At 44.7% G+C, this 22,082-nt stretch overlaps 1 protein-coding gene across 1 annotated transcript in view; it reads right to left on the reverse strand.

The window, feature by feature from the left end:
- Positions 1-22,082, reverse strand: part of ANAPC5 (anaphase promoting complex subunit 5) — a 655,776-nt gene that overhangs the window by 142,627 nt on the left and 491,067 nt on the right. The window contains exon 10 of the mRNA XM_069619569.1: positions 8,097-8,278. Coding sequence (XP_069475670.1) covers positions 8,097-8,278 — 182 coding nt within the window. The remainder of the gene's footprint in view (positions 1-8,096; positions 8,279-22,082) is intronic.

The raw sequence follows: 22,082 nt of genomic DNA on the forward strand, positions 1-22,082 counted from the left end.
AAAGTGGTCTCCTCACCATAACCACTTGGATGGCCACCCACTTCCTCAAGCTCAACCCTTCCAAGATGGAATACCTACTTATCTGCCCCACTACACAAAATGAACTCAAACCCTGGATCAAACAACTTGTCATGTACAACACACAACTCTCCAGTCCTACAAATCCCTTTCTTCACCATCGACCCGCACCTTTCCTTCACACGCCACATAGCAGATGTCACCAAACATACAATTTACAATGGCCCCTCCAAAGCAAGATCAGATACATCATCCTCCTGATTACTTTTTGCACCACAGTTCAAGCACTAGTTCTCTCCAAGCTGGATTACGGCAGTGCTCGCCTGACTGGACTCCCCAGCAGCACCCTTACCCCCCCTGCAAGCCATACAAAATGCAGCAGCAAAAGCCATTCTCCATATGCCCAAACGTTAACAAAGCACCCAAGCTCTCTCAATGCTCCACTGGCTCCCCGTACCTGAAAGAATTGCCTTCAATGGACTCTGCATTGTTTTTAAAACCATACACCAAAAAAAACATTGTACCTTTACGACAAACTTTAACCAATCACCCACACAAAAACCAGACAAGGAAGGCAACATCTCCTACACATTCCACTCTGCAAACTATCAAGCACACAAAAACAAACATTTACCCACTGGGTACCAAGGGCATGGAACACCCTACCTCTTCACACCTGCACAGTACCATCCATCACCACTTTCAGAAAGAGCCTCAAAACATACATGTTTACCCACACCTAAACCCGCCCCATCCCCTCCATCTCCCTTGCTACCACTTGTCTATCCTAATCTTTCCAGCATATCCTGAAAACATTTTGTAATTTCTGTTATACCTCCCTCCTTTTCAACTTTGTAATGGGCCTGAGACCTCTTAGTAGGGCCAGAGCTGAACCAAAATTATAATTAAGAAAGTCAATTTGACTGCCGCCCCACCCCCGGACCCTCAAACTCAAAGCCAGCCCTCAAAACCTCTCTCAGAGATGGACTCTGACCCAGATTCCGACAACTGTTCCATAATGTCGGACAACGACAATCATAAACCAACTACACATCCTAAAAAAAAAGATCAACGTACAAAGAAAAAGGTAAACCTGTACCCAAAACTTTGGTAACTCAATCTACGAATACTAAACTGTTTACTACAACAAAAAAACATCAAAACCAACCGGAAGTAACAACGAAAAGCTACAGACAGAACAAAAACACTGCCTCGCAACAAGGTCCAAAAAAGAGGGGCCATGGAAAATTCTCCTTACCCACGCCCCTGCTGTCAAATGCTCTGTTGAATTTGTTTAAGACCCAAGGGAAGAGGAAATTATCGACCGATTCCGAACTTTCGGACGCAGAAATCCTGGAAGTTTTGGACGAGACCCCACCGGCATCTAAATGTAGAAAAACTATTGTTGTCTCAGACACCAAACTTCCTTCAGTTGGGAAAGACGCCGTGCAAGCTACGCCTAGCTCGGGATCCTCTTCAGATAGGTCAGGCCTGCCCCAACTGGATCCTAAATGTTTACATATCATCATTCTAACTTCACCAATAGATCGGCAGGAGAGGAACATGACATCGCCTATCCCGAGGCCGGAGGTTACTACACCACTTTCTCAAATCATTGACGCCCGGCCGATCCATCACGGCATCTCGGATCTACTGCAACCAAAAGCCCACCGGCCTCAAAGAGAACTGACCCCCCAACTTTGGACCAAGGTCCATTTAACCACCTCCAAGCTCTCGTCCACACACCAAGATCATTTTTCCCACAGCATCCCCTCTGAAGGCACTGACTCTCGAGCACGAACGGCCCTCTCAAGGACTGCCACCCCACCAGAAGGGGTAGTCACCAGTTCCAGGCACAGGCATTCATTGGCAAATCTTACATCCCTAGATTCTAGAGACACTCCAGCGAAGAGCGGAAGACCTATTGACTTCCCGCCACCTGCCCATAAAGAGCCGCCAAATAATAGAAAAGATATGACCACAATTATGTCAGCAATAACCATCGCAATGGCTCCCTTCTGTAAACTTTCCGAAACACTCGCAGACGTCTCAAGAGATAATACGGCCACTCTAGCCATCATTCAGTCCAAGCTAACCTTTTTGGAAGGCTACATAACTGCCATCGATCTGAAGTACGATATTCCACACATACCAAAGGATGTACCAGTACCCACAGCGGATAACCCTCTGGCTACCACTTCTTCTAAAAAAAAAAAAAAAAAAACACATCTGACTCAGCGACGCACAAAGCAACACAGACTGTTCAGCTCAAACAGAACAACGAAAGTGCTTCACTATTCTCCAACAAAGCGAAATTGCCAGTAACTGTCAGCACGACCAAACTCTCTCTCAATTTAGCCCCAGCAAACAGCTCCAGACTGAATCGACACCTGGACCGGGGAAAAAAAGGTATTAAAATTAGCTATGAAGGACCAACTGAACACCTCTACCCGGCAACCATCCCAGCGCGAGTCCGTCATGACTGCGGCGGGTTCTCAGTCGCACACACCTCCCAGCAACACTCACCTTGAGATCGCCCGGGCAGGCTCTGTGACGGATCTGACTCAGTCTCCCAAATCATTGGCAGAATCCCTGGACTCAAGCCTTCTATCAACTACGTCTGTTCACCCTGACAAGACTCGCCTGAAAAAGGACCCACTTCCCGCGACTCCCAAACAACATCCCTCTCTTTTACCAAGTCTCCAGTCACATCCCATGCCCCACCTCTTCCTACGGAGGGAATAACCCGTCCAAGACCAAGCCAGCTCCCACAGACGAATCCCCCACTAAGACCATCGCCTGGCCTACAGAGCAGAACTAGAGCTAGAACATATTCAACCAGATCCTCACCAGCTCGGCCCTACACCACTCGTAAATTAATAGAAAACCGAGAGGCTGACGCTAACAGGGACAACCCTACCCGTCTTTTTAAAATCAAGTAGATCTCCAGTAAAGACAAATACATCGTCCTTAATAGAAGAACTGTGTTAAAAAATAACCTTGTCTACAACTAGCCTAAAGAAGCTGAAATCGGATGACTTCAAGTGGTTTGAGCCATACCATAGCGACAGCAAGGCCAAAGCCTACCTGCACATCTACGCATCCGCAATCCAAGATATGTGCCGACAAGCTGGAGAAGAATTAAAATTGTGAGGCCTTCTTCTGTCTGAATTAAAAATTCTGGATCATAAAACCTCCAACCGGGAAGAACATTCCAAATATAGAAGAAAACATGACCATGGCTCGCCTCACCGACGTGGTGATCGAAGAGAAGAAATGAGGGCCCACTTCTCAGTATCATCAAGGAAACTGAACGAACGCCAGGAACCAACTGACCGCGCCCCCTGCACTCCACATGACCACCCCGATTCGAGTTGGCCACCAGCGAAATCTCATCGGACTGAAATGTCATCCCAGCAGGATCCACGCTCCACCCGAGGTAGACAAGAGACATCTAGGGACAGCCCGGCTTACCAACCTGCAGACAGGCATCGTCCATATCAAAGAAAACAAAGCTGGAGAGACCAGTCTCCTCGGAGAAAGTCATACTACTATAGACCCCGCAGTCAAGACACATCAGCCCCAATGATCGCTCCCAATAACTCCAGGATCCCGGGTGGGCCTTGGGACTGGATAAAAGGAGCTTTGACTTCAAACCAAGCTAAATAGCAACCACCAAATGAAGCCGACGACCATTTTCATCAAAAGTCCTTGACGTTTGCCTCATGGAACACTAGAGGACATGCCCACCTAGCCGACCGCAATAGTGTCGACCTGGGTCGGTTTGATATTTTTTGCTTGCAAGAGACTTGGCTCCAGGAAAATCCATCAATGGGCGGGTATGAAATCGTGATCTCTCCGGCTGTAAAAGGCCTGTTAGGCCGTCCCTCGGCAGGCCTTCTCATCGCGGTACGGTCAGGCCAAAACCTAAAGATCATTAAGACCAAGGCCAGATCTTACGGAGTGCTGGCGGTCCTAAGTGAGTGGAACTGCTCTGTCGAAAATCCAAAGCCAAGTACAAAGCCTGGCTTAACGCCTCCCCTCGCACTGATTACCACATATTGGAACCCCCAAAGGACAACGACAACACTCTTCTGTCAAACTGTGGCCGAAACTATTGTTGCTATCCTCATCGAATGGAACACTCCGTTCATAATAATCTGTGGAGACCTCAACGCAAAGTGTGTCCATCCAAAAGCCCATCCAGTCCACACAAGATGAGTTTAGAGGCAAAGCCGGGACGAACCTCATGTCAACCAGAAATCTACACAATGCTGCCTGGATTTTGGAAGGGCAACAGAAGATACCAACCTGGAAAAGAGGTCAGTCGGCAGCTACCCTGGACTACATTTTCGCCTCACAAGCGATGTGTTTAGAAATTGAACATTTCCAAGTGGTTGAAACCACAGCAAGCAACCATAATATGTTAACTCTGGCATGGTCCTCTACTGCCCGAAAGACAAATTATTACTTACCATCGGTGGAGTCCAACCCACAACAATCTCGGCTGCGCCTGACATCTGCCAATGTCAGATCAATCACCCAACAATACGCCATAGAAATTGGGGCTCAGCCATCCAATGATTTAGTCCCAAGATCGAACTACCTGCCTTTGTTGCTCAAATACAAGCAACATCCGCCTTCTGGAAAGCTTTCACTAAAAACCTACAATCATCACTACGACAAACAAATAGCACTTAAAAAAAGGCAATAAGAAAGCTCAAACGCAGTGCCAAGACAGACAACACCACGCCTGCGTGGGATTTGTGGAAAAATGAAAACAAACTCTACAAATCATGGATTAGATCTTGCCGGGCCGCCTTATACAAACTTGACGCTGAAACTATGCTGAGAGTCCTAACGGCAAAAAAAAACAGCCGACTTCTGGTCCCTGATAAACAACTACCAAGGGGCCATAGCTACAAACATGATCAATTCAGTGATGGAGCAAGCCTAGGTTGACTTTTTTACTGAACTCTTTGCCAGCCCGATACCCTCCACGAACTTGTGTCGAACTTGTGTTTTGACACTACTGAAGCTCCCTGGGTAGATCTATCGACGACAGCAGACATAACTGTGGCCATTCAGAAGATAAAAACATCTAGAGCCCCGGCCCCGGATGGCCTGACTAATATAGGCTTAAAAAAAGACCTCAATGAATGGTCCACTTTTATCAGCATTTTGTTTGATCGTTGCAGAGCCAGCAGGAAGATTTCATTATCGTGGTGTAAAGCCACCATCATTCCAATTTTCAAGCAAGGATGCAGGGAAGTCCCGGGCAACTACCGCCCAATAGCCCTATTGGATATTATGGGCAAATTGTTCGCATCTCTCCTCTTGGATCACTTCCAACGCTGGGCGAAAACGGCCCCCTGCAGCAACCCTTTCCAAATAGGCTTTAAGAAGAACGGCGGTACCACATTGAACATCTTCATACTCAGCATCTTAAAGGCTAAAATAAAACAGGGCTCCCCGACAGTGTACGCTGCGTTCATCGACCTCTCACAGGCATTCGATAAAGTCGACAGAACGCGACTATGGGGAAAGCTGAAAAACTGGAACTGGCCAGATGCTGTTCTAAACCCGATAATAGCGCTCCACACCAACACCACACTCAATGTCCGGCTGAATAGGCAAGGCGCTCTTTCCAAGAAAATCCAAGCAGATAGAGGAGTCAAACAAGGCTGCCTGCTGCCTCCTGCGCTCTTCGTTGCCTTTTTGGAGGGAAGCCTTAGTTCGCAGCTTCCCTCCAAAGTTTGGAAACTCTGACCTCTCCCGTCTTCTTTACGCCGATGATATGATTCTGCTCGATCAAATGCCCATCAGCTTACAACGTCAGCTGGATAACCTGGTAGACTATATGTCCAATAACAATCTCCAAATAAACCACGCTAAAACCAAAATCATGATTTTTTCTAAAAACTGCCAGCTCTGGAAAAAAATCATGTTTTGGTCAGTGAACAAAGTCAGAATCGAAGTGGTCCCCCATTATAAATACTTGGGAGTCTTTATTGACGGGACACCTCAAGAGTCAAAAATGCAGCAACATCTTTGGGAAAAAATGAAACATTTGACTTCTCAATTAAGAATGATTGACAGAAAGTTTGGCAAATTTTCGCTATCTCCGGCTATCAATTTTTATAAGGGAAAAATGGTCCCTGCTCTAACCTACGGCATGGATGCAACGCTCACCATCCCAAACCAACTTTGGCAGAAACTAGAGGGATACATCTGGAAAACCCTCCTAGGTCTCCCGAACTCAATCCCAATCGCAGCCGTCAGAAGAGAGCTGGGCCTTCTCTCGCTAAATGCTACCGTCAGCGCAGCCTCGCTTGCCCTCTTTCAGGAAGACTTTAATCCAAGACAGCCTGCCGATCTTCAACATCATCGGGCAGGAACTGGCATCAACTAATTGCAAGGTCGTACAAAAATGGATACATCACCAAAAAACGAAACTGGAAGACCTGCAATGTTCAACAAACGACCTTATCACCAATCCTCAAAGAGTCACCGAAAAATTGAAAATCCAAGACTGGATTGTTACTATCGAACAAGCCGCAGCGATCAAGTTTCTAAAACATCTTCCACCCACGTATAATAAGCTGAAATCCCCTCTGGCGTATTGTCTAAAATTTCCAGACAAAAAACTGCCATCCATATTTCTAAGAGCACGACTTAATCTGCTCCACACCAGAGAAATTTTAGGGATAAGAAGTTTATCGACTATCAACACCTGCAGACTATGCAAAACCTCTGACTCCATTGAGACTGTTCGCCATCTCTTGTTAAACTGCCCCTCTCTAATTCCAGAACATACAGCCTTTTTGGCTCCACTATGGGCTGACTCCGTCTTGATAGAAGAAGACACATGGTGGTGCCGTCTGATATCTGGGGAAAAATCTCGCTGGGCGGTCGCTACGGCCAAACTACTGGAAGTAGCCTTCATTAAAATCAACGCCCTGGGGCTCCCGATGCCCTCAAAAGTCATGCCATCTGACGGGCTCAAACTATCATAGACGCTCCCCTCACCAGGCAACTCTCTCTCTCTCACGGAAATCTGTTAAAGATTAATTTCCCACGTCACAGATTGATCATAAGTCAACTACTCCATAATTACAAGCCGCGACTTTGCACCTTTGAAATGTTTAGAAATGAATTCCGATTTATTTAAAGGACTCATTCGTGTAAAAATCATTCTCTTTGATTATACAAAAGTAATTTAAAAAAAAATGTTTAAAAAATTAAGAAATCATTTTGTAGTTGCTCGCTTGTAACTCTGCTTTTACTGTTTTCCTGCATAGCAATAGGTAGATCTATTTTGTGTAAGAAGGTACGTGGGAATTGAATTATTATATGTTCTAAAGCGTTTACTTGACTTTTAATGACCCTGCTCCTCTTCTGGGAGTTTCCATGGCTGCTCTGTCCATTTACCACTAGTTGTGGGTAGATTTCTCTCCCACCCCAAACAAAGGGGCACAGAGGAATCATCCTAAGTATGTCTCAGAGCAAATAAAACATAACTATGCAAATAATAATTGCAATGCGTATGCAACTTTTGCTGGAAGTATGCAACTATGTAAGCAATTTATATAGTGTGAGCTATAAAGAAACAGCGCTATACAATCGAGGGAGTGGTACATAGTGGAAGGCAGAGGGGAGAGGATCATGTTACCATTCCACGGTCCTCTACTCATTTTTTGAAGTGTTCTTTGAAGAGCTGGGTTTGTAGTACTTTCCTGAATCGCATTGCTGTTTTATAGCAATGTAAATAACAAATGTTACTGACACCCAATTTAATGTTCCGATTTTACAGATTTCGTAAGGATTAAGGGCAGATACAACCCAGGCAAGATTTTGACCTCCAAATTGCAGGTTCAAAACTGGTCCCAGCAACTGGTGTTGAAAGCACTGAGCTATTTGACAGTCTATGAAAAAAACAATTATAATATTGTATACATATTAGAGAAATGCTCCCCAAAAAAGGTACCCCAGCAAGACAAATAATGTAACTTGGCTACGACAGTGTCTATGAGGAATGAAGGAGGAAAACACAACAATATTATTGAAAGTGAAGATACCTTTGGCCATATAATCTCCAAATCGCAGTTTTCTGGGCAATACTAATATCGATCAGCTCTGATAGACTGTGCTTCCAGTGCAAGAGGTCCGAGTCCTTTAAGGCATCCATAAGTTTGTTGGCAGTCTTCCCCGCAAATGCTCTTTGCTGAACCAAGGACTGTATGCCAAGAGAAGCCAAATACTGTAGAGTGGATTAAAAACACACAATGGTGACTTCAAGGATATCTTTACTGCATACACTGTATTTTGTAATACGCTTCTTGGCAGAATCTCTCTTTAACACATGAAAAACATGCTAAAACCAGAAATCCGTGGCATTGACTTCCCAGACCTTCATATTTATCACTTTATGGAGCCAAGGACGGATGGGCAACATAACATTCCAACTCCAGTTTAAGTTAGGATTCCTAATTTTAAAATGCATATACTAATTGCCTATCCATCCTACCCACTCTATAAAAGCAAACCATTTAAACGCATGGGTTGACCATGGTCAAGTCCCCCACAACTTCAAATTACCAAAATGGTGTTATCATTTCCTCTCCACGTTATGATCTCGGTCCCATCGGCATCACTCAAGGCACCTTATTGCTTTAACTATTATGGGGGAATCTCCCTCAGCGTATTGCTGTTGCCACTTTAACATTTCATTTGGATTGTGGGGGAACTTGTGTTCCTGGATTCAGGAGATATCAATCTTCTCGGTTACTACATGTGATACCCATCCAATGGGTGTGATTTGATAGGTCAAGCAGGATCGTATGAGACATGGTGCAAGCTTGTAGTTGCTTGAACATCCTATGGTCGGAAAAGAACACTGCTGCTGCTCCCCTACACCAGTATACCCAAAGATGTGATGAATGGAAGGTTTTTAATTAATCCCAGTCATCGCCATTGCTCTGGGCAACTTTCCACAGAAGCCTTTTTTTTATCCCATCTGCAGCTACACCAGAATATTTCAGGGGTAGTATATACAGGCTTGCTTGGGCAGCCGGCACAGATTATCTGCTGTATTTGTTCCCCCAAATTCCCCATGTGGAGGAACTGCATTTCCCGTTCTGTAATGTTCCTCTGGCAGTGAGTGTTAGATAAGGGGGTGTAATTCAGTAGCCGGCTTATATAAACATTTTAAGGTTATGAAAGTTCGAGGTTTCAGGGGAAATTAGGCATAGACAGGGGTCCATGCCCGTCTGATTGCACTACGAAATATCTGGCCTGATTTTTCTGACCACCCAACAGAGCACAAAATGGTTGTGGTCAAATCTCTAGCTGGTGTTGGGGGAAGAATCGCAGGCTTGTATAACGCCGGTTTGTCAGATGCTACCTCTGTGCATCTGGAGGTCAGGGGCATAGGGGAAAAGAGATTGAGCAACGGCATCTGGAGAGAAGGCATGACAGCGGTTTTGTCAATACATCAAGGACGTCTCTATAAGTGCTCGGTAAAAAAGCCAAGTACATATTTTGTGCGTACAGCTTATTTAAACCCAGTGCTGCTACATAAATGTGCTCCTGCTAATCCCCCTTTCTGTACATATCATATGGCTCATTCTATGTATATGGCATAGGATCGTGAGGGTGTGCGAGAGCGAGAACACGAGCAAAATTGGAGTCTAAGTGAGTGTGAGAGTGCGAGTCCGACTGCGAGTGTGTGAGAGAGCGAGATAAAGAGAGCGTGTGCGAGTGTGTGCCTGTGATCTTTGTGCCATCAGGTAATGGGATACAGGTCTATGTGATCAGCGAATGCACAGTGGAGGCTTTGCCCAAAGCATGCATACTTGGAAAGGACCCAACCCTTGCCTCGTCGCGCTTTGAAACACTTGTGTATAGGCGCGTTATAAATGCCATATTATATCGTAGGAAGACTAAGTTAATATCAAAATGTATAGTATTCTGCTTGGTGTTGATGAAGCAGCTTATAGTGTGACACTATGTGTTCCACCTTCCATCCCTCTGAAGCATGGGTCAACGACCAAGTGCGTTGCTCTACTGCTAAAAATGATACACAAAATAACATCTGTTTTTATTCTATTTATAAAAGGTTTCATTTCCGCATTTCGCATAGAGCATGAACGGGCTGCGTCAGGTCAGGTATCGCGACTAGTGCTTTAGATCAATCGCCACCCATGCCTGACGCAGCTCCATGTAATGCTGATGTCACGTGTATCTGGCAAGAGCATTGATGTAAAGTATCTCTAGCCATCCCAATAAACGATGGGCGGACATGCGCTCTGCTTAATACGTGGTCTTTGGCTAAACATGCAGGTGAATTCGCTGATTACATGGTTGATAATAATATCAATATCATGGCTATCACTCATCCTCATTCCTGCAGCTTTCAACCTTGCAACATCCAGGCAATGTGTCCTTTTCTTATTTATTCTGCTGGCAAGACTCTTAGATTTTCCCACCAGTCTCTACTGCTCTGCCTCGCTGCACCTTTGTCTCCTGGCATATGGTTCTTTCCCCTGTCAAGTCTGTTTGTAATTCTGCCATTTGTCTCATATTTTGGCTTCCTCCCCGCTCTCCTACTGCACTTGGATGGCTTCCCTTTGCTACCCGACTTCAGTTTGATTTACTCTTTATTACTTCACTTTGCTCTTGCTTATTTTTCTGCTTCGATTGCCTTCTACTTCCCCTCTCGTTCTCTCTCTAGTTGACTGCTTTCATTTGATTAATCTTTCTCTGCCCTCCATGGCTCAGTCCTGTTAATGCTTTTTCTCTCCTTGCTCCTAAGCGCTGGTACTATCTGCCTTACTCTCTCACCTCTACCACTACTTTTGCTTCCTTCCGTTCTCGCCTTAAATCTTCGTACGTCTTCCAATCATTAAGAACGTTATAACAGGTTTGCTTTTTGTGTATTCATGCTATTTATTGTTCCCATAATTAGTACAGTACTTACGCGCAAGTGCTATATAGACAAATATAAAGTCTACTTCGTGGAAAATGCACCCATGCAGCCGTTTAAGACTAGATAGACTGAAACATGGCACTAATATTTCAGGATCAACAGCAAATGCAGTATTGGTCCAATAATTGCAGTCATGGCACTGGAACACTAGAGAGTAAGACACTACTGCACAAGTTGCAACGCCCAAAGTAACACCAAAGCAGTTACATGGCCCTTAAAAAGACCAAGAGGGTGCAGGAGGAATGGTTGGAGGGGTTGGAGTGCATGGCATGCCGTAGTTTTGAGTTTAAATTGTTTGACACAATACTGAGCACAACAATTGAGCTTCAATATTCAGGATGGCATCCCTTTGGATTCCGAGAAGACAAGAATTGTCCTGTTAAAGTTGCAAATTCACTGTACCTTGCAAGTGGCCCTATCAGATTAACTAGGTAACAGTCTGCAGTGGCTCCGCAAAGAGATGATGCACCCTTGGAGCATTAAAAACCTCAGACTTTTGGTCGTCATAAACCCCTTTTCAATTCTATATATTTAATTTTTTTACAGTGTTGATGATGGCTACCCTGTAGTTACTGTTGAGTTGGACTGCCCACTAAACAGCAGTTTTTGGGTGGCATATATATTTGGAAGAGTGGAACTAATTCATGCAAAACCTTTATGGAAAGTTTTGTGTGACTCTGTCAAGGGGTACAAAGTTACCAAAATATAAATGTTTCCATGCGTTCTCGATAGAGAACATTTCTACCCCACCTACAGGCTGAACTGCTGGATGGATTTGCCTCAAACCTTTGAGAGTACACCTCACATTTGGTCTGACTCAGGCCTTTTGTGGTTTGCCGCAAACCCATCCAGTGGTTGTATTAAATTCTGCCCAAAAGTAGGTAGAAATCAATTAGGGACATCTGTGTCCACCTGGAACAGTCAGCACACACTGGACCATTTGAGTACCCAATGGGCTATTTTGCAGTCATCTCTGCAGAGATCTCTATGTACAAATACACAGACACGCACGCTTCAATATGCATGGAAACTTTAAGCTATCAAATGTGTTTTCACGTTAGGGCATTAGTACCATCTCCTTCAGGTGTGTGCAACAAACTGTTTAATTTTTTAGAAAAATAATAAAAATTAGTAGTGGCAGAACGGTTTGAACCCAGAATGTATGGATGCTCCTTTTTCAAAGTCTAGCATCCAGACCACTACACTACCAATGCTCTGGTTAAAACATGCGCACAAGTGTAAAGGAACTGAAAAACAAAAAGGGACAGTACAGGCCCGTTGGTGCCATTTTAGCAATTGGATTCAGTCCCTACGCTATAGGGCATTAGGTAATCCAAAAGGCTGGGTATAGCTGAAATGTTGCACCTGCGTGCTGTAATGTAATGCAACGTAACGTAAGGAGGTCTTGTATAACACTCCTACGCACCTTTGGGGCCAAGTTGTGGGCGACTCTGCAAAAAAAGAGGAGTGGGAAGGGGTTAAAGGAGCAGGGGGTGTTCATGGTATAGGGCAAGACACTACATGAAACCTGAAGTGTTGAGTGCAGGCTGCATATATCAAGAGTCCCGAGTGCCGGTATGAGGCTAGGTGTGTTGGCGGTGACCCATCGGAATGTGTTGTGTTTTGTTCAAAAGCGAGAGCCCAAGACCTTCTGAATACTGTGAGATTGCAAGAGCCACTGCATTGGTGGTGGGTGAGGGGGGATTTTGGTGATAGACCTAAACATGCGAACTACGAAGTGAGGAAGAGCAAGAAAGGGAAAAGCAGAGAAAAACAGAAGGATGAAAAGAAAGGAGAATAAAGGAAAGGGAGAGAAAAAAATTAAGATAACAGCAGAAAGGAAAAACAGAAAGGGAGAGAAACAAAAGGAGAAAGAATAAAAAAAACTAGAAGAGAATGAGCAAAACATGGAGAAGAAATGGAAGAGGAAAAAGAAAGAAGAGGAGAAATAAGTTGGAAAAGGAAGGGAGGAGAAAGAGAAAATGAGAATATGTGAGGCAGAAAGAAAAGGAAAACACAGTAAGAGAATGAGGGTTTAGATGGTAGGCAATTTAGAGGCAAGTTGGTACTCTTGTTATGGTGTCTTAGTTCCAGAATAAACTGAGTTCCACACTGCTGATGATCCGTGAGGTGTTTAGTCACACTGATCCCTGTAGGATGGCAGCATTTTTGTAGTTCTGTGTTGCATTTTTAGGCGAGATCAAGGGAGACGGACTCTTCTGAGTCGGATCTCCAGAGTTTATTTATTAAGGTCTTGTGCGTTGGTGGTAAGGCAATTGTTGGTGAGTGTTAGGAGGGATTTTCAGAACCGGCCCTACTGGGAGGTTCATAGTGGCAAACCTAGGTAATGCGCAAGGGCATTTCACACTTAGTCAAGCCAAACTCTTACAAGGCAGTGTAAGCTGAGCAGCAAGGCAGAGTTCGTAATCAGGTTCAGGTATGTAAGGAAAGTTGATATGTAGAGACAACCAAGTAACAGCGTTGCACACTGAACTACTAAATACTATTTATTGGGCCTTAGACACACTAAGCAGGAAAAACTCAAGAATACTACATGCTTCCAAATACACATATATACACGTTTGTAATATCAACGTGAGATTGAATACACTTTACACTATACACAGCAAAAATGCAATCATCATCATCATCAAATCAATTTATTCGGCGTTGAGCCATCAAAGTACATCCTGACAAAACATTTTCTAAAATGTACAAGGCATTATTTTCGCCATGAGAAGGTTGAATGTAAGGAAAGCATACCCCACCGAGGATACCAAAACCACATTAGTGCCCAATTTGCCTTTTTCCCCAGAGGTCTAAGGTTTGTTCCGGTTAAGATGGTATTGTGTTGAAAGGTTACTGGAGGGTTCCGGGGGGGGGTGGGGTGGGAGGCAACAAGTCACAGGAAGTGGTGCATACTGGTTACGATTCTGCCGTTATGTACCCGACCTTGGTGACAAGATCTTCCCAGGACCTCTCTAGCCAAGTGGTCGTTACTAAAAACAAGTCTGGTTATTACCCACGTTACACATTCTAGAGCACCCCACTAGGGCCTCCCTCCTCACAAAGGCACAATTCCCAATGCCATGGAGCCAATGCAGGCTCTTCTTTAAAAGGGCATCCCTCAGCTCCCGTCGATTCGGTGGAAGATTTTGAACCCAGTGGAGGAAAACAGAGGTATTTCTTTGTTCCCTGTGCACATATCTCTTGGGCACACACACCCTAGGACAATGGTTGTGTGCGTTATACAGTCTGGATCCCCTCTGCCTGAGACAATTAGTTCTCAATACATTTAGGGGCCAGGTCATGGCCAAGATGGGCTTGATGCCCGGGGTGGAGGCTTCCCTAGAAACAATTGGATGTGGAAGATGTTCAGCCCGGGGATGCCTGGTCAATATGGGGGTATCCGTATCGCCTGGGGCAGATGTCAAAAGGTGAATCTTAGGTTAAGGCACCTCATCAACAGAAGAAGAAATGGCAGTTATCTCCCCCATCTGGCCTCCGCCTCCGTCCCCCCTTCCCCTCTGCTGGGCCTCTACCAAATCCAATAACAGTTTTTTTATTGCTCCCATTTCTGGGAGCACTCACAGAGAAGAAGGGCAACCCCCAAGTAATTCAGCTCTTTGGGTATTGGAGTAAGAGGGGGCTACCTATTATGAGTGATGAACTTGGGAGACCTAAGGGGGTTTAAGCGAAGGAAAGAACAGACCCCCAAGAGTGATGATGGCATACTCTCACTCCAGGTACTCCCACTGGGACGAGGCGAATATTTGTCAACAATTACTCCATCAAACTCCATGTCAGATTCCATGATTGTTACGTCCGCCACCAATACAGGTGGAGCAGAGAGTACAGAGGCTGGCAGAAAATGGACAGAGATGGAATCCACTGGGAACAAAGAAACAGGGACCAGACATGAGCTTGCAAAGGGAGAGCTGGAAGTGGGACAGGCAACCACAGAGGAGTCAGATTGGGAGCAGATGGTTCACAGACCCCCTTAATTTTAATACTGTGATCAGTAGTCATGGGCAAAATATCCAGGTTCCCCATGACTGCTTGGCCTCCTCTGTTCATGCTAGGGAGATCTCCCTCCTTCCTCCAGACATCTCCCGATAACTCCCCTTAATACAGATTACCAGGCAGCTCGGCCCCATGGTGTGCTCTTGATGGAAATACTTTATCACCCGACGTTGCTGGAGTAAGCCCCTGGAATTACTTTCTCACCCAACGTTTCTGGAGTAAGCCTCAAAAATAGGCAGATCCCACTTGAAGGGGGGGTTTGTTTGTTTATTTTATTTGTAACGCGCACCGGAGCTGAAGGTATCAGGGCGCGAGGACACGAATATTCTAAGCTTAAAAAGTTACAAATTGCAGTACATGAAGGTTGTTGAGTTACATAGTATAGGGTACAGTGTAGGAGATAATAGTTAAAAGGTACATGGAGTTGGTTAAATAGCACAGATAAAATTCAAGAGCAATATCAACGCGCATATAATACAGAGTAGTCATCCTAGGTGATAGTGCCTAGTAGTGACACAGGTGGTGGAGGAGATGCCTCCTAAGTTTGACCTGGCTTAATGGTCATTAGTTTTCAGCCAATTGATAAGGTTAAGCCTGAAGTGTGGGTAGGTTTGGTTTCCCCTTAGGAATGGTGGGAGCAAGTTCCATAGTTGGGCAGCTTTGAAAGGGAAGCTATTCCCGCCAATGGTGACTCGTTTGAAGAAAGCGACTGTCAAACAGTTGGCGTAAGCCGCTCTAGTGGGTCGAAGAGTGTGTCTTTTGTTAAATCTCTGACAGGTAGATAGGTGCTGTATTGTTGAGGGACTTGAATATCAATGAGGCGGTTTTAAGTCTGATTTTGTCAATGGTGGATAGCCAGTTCGTTTGTCTCCTTACTGTAGATATGTGGTCTCTTTTTGTCATTCCTAATGCTGCTCTCAAGGCGTTATTTTGGAGTATTTGAATTTTGTTGGTAATGTGTTTATTAGCTCCAATGTAGAGGGCATTACAGTAGTCCAACTTAGATAACACAAGTGCTCTTGCCAGTGTGGTACAGCTACTTGTGGACAGGAAGGGTTTGGCAGATCTAATCAATTTACAGATATAAGCCGTAGATGATGGCATGGCATTCACTTGTTTAGTTAATGTGAGACAGGAGTCAAGGTATAAATGTAGAGTTTTTTCCTCTTTCATCACCTTAATTGTGTTGCCATTTATGTCAAAGGAAGTATATTTTTGTCCCAGTTTGTTAATGTTGGGTGTGGTTCCCAGAATGATGAGCTCCGCTTTGTCATCATTCAGGCATAGACCATGGAGAGCCATCCATGCCTGGATGATGAGGTATATCCTATTCACCAAGGCCGAATCCTGATTGTAATCCCCTGTAAGTGGGATGAGAATCTGAGTGTCATCAGCATAGTTAGTGTAGGTGACACCAAGACAGCCCAGATCATCAAAGAGGGGCTTGGTAAATATGTTATACAGTGTGGGGGAGACACATAACCCCTGGGGAACACCACATAGAATAGGGATGGGATCCGCTGCTTCTATGGTAGAGAAGACTTTCATAGTTCTTTCACTTAAGAAAGATTGGATCCATGCTATGGCGTGTTGTGAAAAGTGTGCAGCTGATTCTAGGTTGTTACAGAGAACAGCCTGGTCCACCAGATCAAATGCTGCTGCTAGATCTAGAAGGGTAGAAGGGCACATTTCCCCTGATCCCTCAGCCCATCAATGTGGACCTTAAGGTCTATAAGTGCAGTTTCAGTTCTGTGCGGGGGTCTGGAACATGATTGCAGAGTATCAAGGAGTTGGTTGTGTTCCAAAAATCTCTGAATCTGCAAGTATGCCACCCTGACAAGTATCTTGAGAAGGAAGGGCACCGTTGTAATTGGCCTGTAGTTTGTGGGTATGGCAGGGTCAAGTGTCTGTTTCTTTAAGAGGGGGAGGACCGACGATTCCTTAAGATTGCTAGGGATGGTGCCAGAGGTAAATGATGCGTTAATGAGCTTAGAGATAAAGGGTGAGAGGTCTCTCGCAGGGTCTTTTATAATTTGGGCAGGGCATTCGTCTCCTCGACAGTTAGAAGGTTTGAGAGTGAGTATTATTTTTTCAACTTCTAATATTGAAGTTTTCTTAAAGTTAAAGCAGAGTGCTGGTTTTGGTAGAATAGGTATGATATTAGTTTGGGGTGTAGTTATTGGTATATTGAATTTCTTTTTTGCAATGTTTTCTGCGAGAGTTGCAATTTTGCCGGTAAGTGCTTTCTGAATGTCAGAGCACCATGACTTTTCCTTGATCCACTTATCAATGGCCAGAATGGGATTTTCTTTTGAAATGGTGAAGAGTTCCTTTGTCCCAGATTTAGCTTGCAGTATCCTGTTGTCAAAGCTTTCTTTTTTGGCTTTCCAAATTTCGACTTTATATTTCAAGGAGATTCTAATACGGTTCGCTTTATCCTCCACAGATGGTGTTGATCTCCAAATGGATTCACTTTCCCTTTTTTTACTTTTCTGAGAGATTTTAAGTAGGGTGCGAACCAGGCATTTAGATGCGCTCTTGGCTTGCCGTTTCTCATTTTTAAAGGGGCAATAGTATCCAATGCTTCAGTCATAACTTCATTAAATTCGTTCACTAGTGTAGATGGGTCTAGGGTGTCTGGTAATGAGTTTAGAGTAGGTAGTATCATTGGTAGGAGTCTATCCGTTATGTCCTTTTTTTCTAGTTAGCATAGGTGGTGCTATAGTGTTGTTTGAGGTCTGGTTAATTTTAGAGGTTAGGGTGAAGGCTATGAGCGAGTGGTAAGTCCAAACTTGTGGACTTATGTTGGTGATAGTAATATTACAGTTGTGGTCAGCCACCCAGTCGGGGGTTCTGCCTTTGTCGTGGGTAGGCTGAGTTACTTTTTGTGAAAAGTTAAGCTCTGATAAGACGTTTGCAATAGACATAGCAGGTACATCTTTAGGGTCGCTGTACCCAGGTTCATGTCCCCTAGTAGTAGTACCTGTGATGAGTTTTTTAGGTTGTCCGATAGGATCATGGAGAGATCCTCTTCGAATGAGCTGATAGGCCAGGAGGTCTATAGATGAGATGAATAGCAGTGGTTTGTGAATCTGACGTGGGCAATTTGACTGTTAAGGATTCACATGAGTTGACATGCAATGGAGTTGCTAGTCTCATTGCGAGGCTAGATTTGACTAGGATTACTATGCCTCCGCCCCGGGCTTCATCTCGGTCTCCTTGAGAATCGTACAGTTAGTTGGAACGGCCATCATCAAAGCTGGGCCTGCTGCTTGATGCAGCCATGATTCCGTGATGGCTAAGAAATCGTAGTTATCTGTTTCTATTAGGTCAGCAATTTCAGTAGCATGTGCTACTAGAGATCTTCCATTGACGAGTGCTTCTTTGAGTGGGTGGGCAGGTGGAGTTAATGCTGTGATAGGCAAAGGCTTACTATAATTGTGGGCCGTGATAGTTTGATGTTTATGCAGTTTAGAACTTTCTTTATTTGAATTGGGTGCAGTATTAGTGTTAGTGAATTTTGTCACCTTTGGGATGATATTAGATTCAGAATTATGCTGGGAGTGGAGATCTGAGTACCTAGCTAATGGTTCATATGATTTGGATAATCTGGAGCGTAGTTTAATGTTCCTGTGTGTGAGGTCACACAGGACATTTGTTCTAGGAGGGAGGTTAGGTGAGGCATTAGGCTGGGCTAGTTTTGTTATTATGCATGAGTTGTTTGTCATGGTAGTTTGTGACATACTTTGGATAGTCAGGCTGGCAGTAAGTGGCAATGTAATTATGAGAGCCAATAGGTAAATAGTGATAACATACATTCTGTATAGTAATATTCAGGTGCAGTAGTATCACACAGTGTGTCCCCTGAAATATGGCGTCAAGTAGGCCAGTGCAGGATGCAATGGTCTGGAGTAGCGGGTGTGGGGCAGGGGCAGTTGGAAATTTGTTCCTAGAAAGGTAGGCTAATTAGTCATCACTATGTAAGTACACATAGTAGCAGGTTAGTTCATGCACAGGAGGGCTGTGCCGTATCTGAGTGCCAGTGGATGGGGTCGTCAGTCCCTACCAAGACAAGTAGGAATGGCCTTCGGTAGCCTAATAGGTACTGATAGGCAGTCTTCAGTATTTCGGTATGGGCAATTTCTATTTTGGGTGAGCAGATAGTATATTATTTCATGGCAGAGCGTAGCAATCAGCAGGTTATAGCAGGTTGAACATTCAATATTTTGTGGTAGGCTAATTCAGTTTCAGGCAAATAGTGGCAATCAGCAGGTTATAGCAAGTTGAATATTCGATATTCAGTGGTAAGATAATTCAATTTCAGGCAAATAGTGGCAATCAGCAGGTTATAGCAAGTTGAACATTCGATATTCAGTGGTAGGCTAATTCAATTTCAGGCAAATAGTGGCAATCAGCAGGTTATAGCAAGTTGAACATTCGATATTCAGTGGTAGGCTAATTCAATTTCAGGAAATAGTGGCAGTCAGCAAGTCAGTGCTGTGGAATGGAGCGGTAATTTATGCATGTAGGTAAAGCCGTCTATAGGCTCAATGAGCGGTAAATGTGTACGCGCGAATCGATGTGCACCAAATGATAAAGAGGTGCACTGGGCAGAGTCCGTTTATGCACTATAACAGCGTTGCATTGTTCCGTTGTATATTTTACAGGGCGTGGTGTGGACTGCTGTGGTCCTAGGAGGACTGGGATAGTTCTGGCGGTCAGTAGGTTTCAGGAGTAGCAATCGATCGGGAGGCCGTAGGTAAGAGGTGCTGGTAATTACATACAGGTACACTGTAGTGGGATGGTTAGAGTACGCTAGGCATATGCGATGTGGACATGGAGCGTAATGGGCAAACGCTTACCTTCCTTGCTATGTCGGTATTGTGGCTGAGCCCTTAGCACCGTAGCCACCGACAGGATCGTGCCTTCTAATGTTGCCTTAGGATGTTGTGCCGGCTCTCAATGCGCCCGGAAGTATTGGTGGCAACCAATCGTGGCCTGCTCAGTGTCGGGCTCAGTTGCTAGGCAACCATGACGCTAAGGCAGCAACGGCCATTTTTTTTACACATACGGCGAAATGGAAACAGGATCAGTGATGGATGCTCACAGTGCTGTGCAGGGGGGTAAGGATGCGGCGGTGTGGCCTTAGGTGTAGGGCAGTTGCAGTGCAGGCAGTTGCAGTTGGCCGTCCCTGAGAAAACAAAGGGGCCGCTTGGTTTCTCACTGTGCCCCCCAGGTGCAGGGGCACTAACAACATTAGTATCTTGGGCCCTGCCCAGTTCAGGAACCATGTCACCTGCATGGCCACTGCTGGGACCCATTGAATACCCTCTCCTCGTTTTCCCTATTTTCCATGCTGCCAAAATGTTACGCTCTAATATAGACACAGGGTCTGAAAATGTCTGCAGGCTGGATAGCAGGGCGGATTTCCATAGGAATAGAGTGGAGGAAAAGGGGACAGTGGCGGTAACTCTACCAATTCCATCTTCAAGTTAGCATACAGCCAATATCAAACGTGTCACCAAGAGTCACCCAGGAGTCACCCAAAGTTTTCATTCTTGCCCCTGCTCCCTCTGCAGTAGTCAATGAGCTGCCTCTTAGTGTGGTTCTTTCGTGCTCTCACCTTGATGTAAGGGTCTTTACTGGAGTGGAGAGGGGTGGAGAGGGGTGAGCCTGCTCGTCCCTCTACTAGCCCACCAACACCCTGCGTCCTTGTCCTGCATGCTTCACCGTGGCAGACGGGAAGAGGAGGGGCATGGTCAAAATTCACAACAGTATGGAGGCCTTCCTGGGCCAATGCATTGGAAGGAGGAGCGGGACGCCAACACCCCGTGCCCTTGTTTATCAATGCAACACAAACAAGTAAAGTGAAAAAGGAAATATTTCAAAACCTAGTGTATACAGCCTGTTTATAACTATAAGGCAGTCACCTACCTTAAGCAGTCTTCCCAGTATCCAGTAATAATAACAAATAAATGTTAACAAATAACTTTAACGAACAGAAAATACAGAAAAACACCAAATTTGTTATTAAAAATATATATATGGGGGGGCTAAGGGATTAAAACTGGTGGGGAGGGATATTCCCCTCCCCCAAACAAAAATGTAGTGATGGTGCTAAATTTTCAGACAACCTTGGTACTTCTTGGTTTGTGAGCAATCGTATTAATGACAGGAGAGTCGGAAGGGGGCTTACAAACAAGAAAAGTCCGCTTCCAGCTCCCTTCCGAATCACAATCACAGTTTCGGCAAGTTCAGTTACACAAAGTACTTTGCCCAGAAGTTCAGGCCAGAGCCCCAAAACCATATGCCCTTACATGGATGTTTCTGACCTGAGAGAACGGGAAGAGTGCTAAAAAATAAGACAGCCAAAGGACAACCCTTAAACCAAATGGAGCAGTCATTTTGAATTTGTAGTACTCAAAAAAAGATGGGGCACAGGTGTGCACAGGAAATGTAAAACACAATGAACTGCCACCCGCCACTCAAAGACACATCAAAAAGGCTTAGAAATTGTTGCCAGGCAAAAGGGAAACTGGTATGCGAATTACCCCTGCAACACTCCTTTAAACGGTTGTGTGTTACAAAACAAAAACACAGGAAAACAAATGGGAGAAATAGTATCCTTCACTGGGAACCATAAGCGCTCACTAGTGCCAGTGCCCCTAAACAAAATGAGTCAAGCAGGTAAATGAAGCCAAAAAGGCTTTACTTACCTCAAAGATCAGCCATGGTTTCAGGACATAGGAATACAGCTGGGGGTCCCACTGAAATGTGGAAGTAAAATTGCAAAAAGAAAGATATTTACTAACAGTGAGACTAAACCAAAAGGGTCCAGTCTCAGATAGGTGTCACGCTTGTCAAGGATGGTTGTTCTGGTCCTTTGTTCCAGAAGGTAATTTTGGATCCAGGTCCATGGTGCTCATCAATGGTTTAAGATGCCAGAAGGGCTTCACCTTTGTGTGATTGCTTGTTCTTTTGTCAGATTGTTTAAAGAGGGCATTTTGCTCTAGGATGGCTGTTAGTTGATGTTGTTCCGATATGCTTCCATTTG

The sequence above is a fragment of the Ambystoma mexicanum genome, chromosome 10, assembly GCF_040938575.1.
Source record: "Ambystoma mexicanum isolate Mex_15411 chromosome 10, UKY_AmexF1_1, whole genome shotgun sequence".
NCBI classification, from domain to species: domain Eukaryota; kingdom Metazoa; phylum Chordata; class Amphibia; order Caudata; family Ambystomatidae; genus Ambystoma; species Ambystoma mexicanum.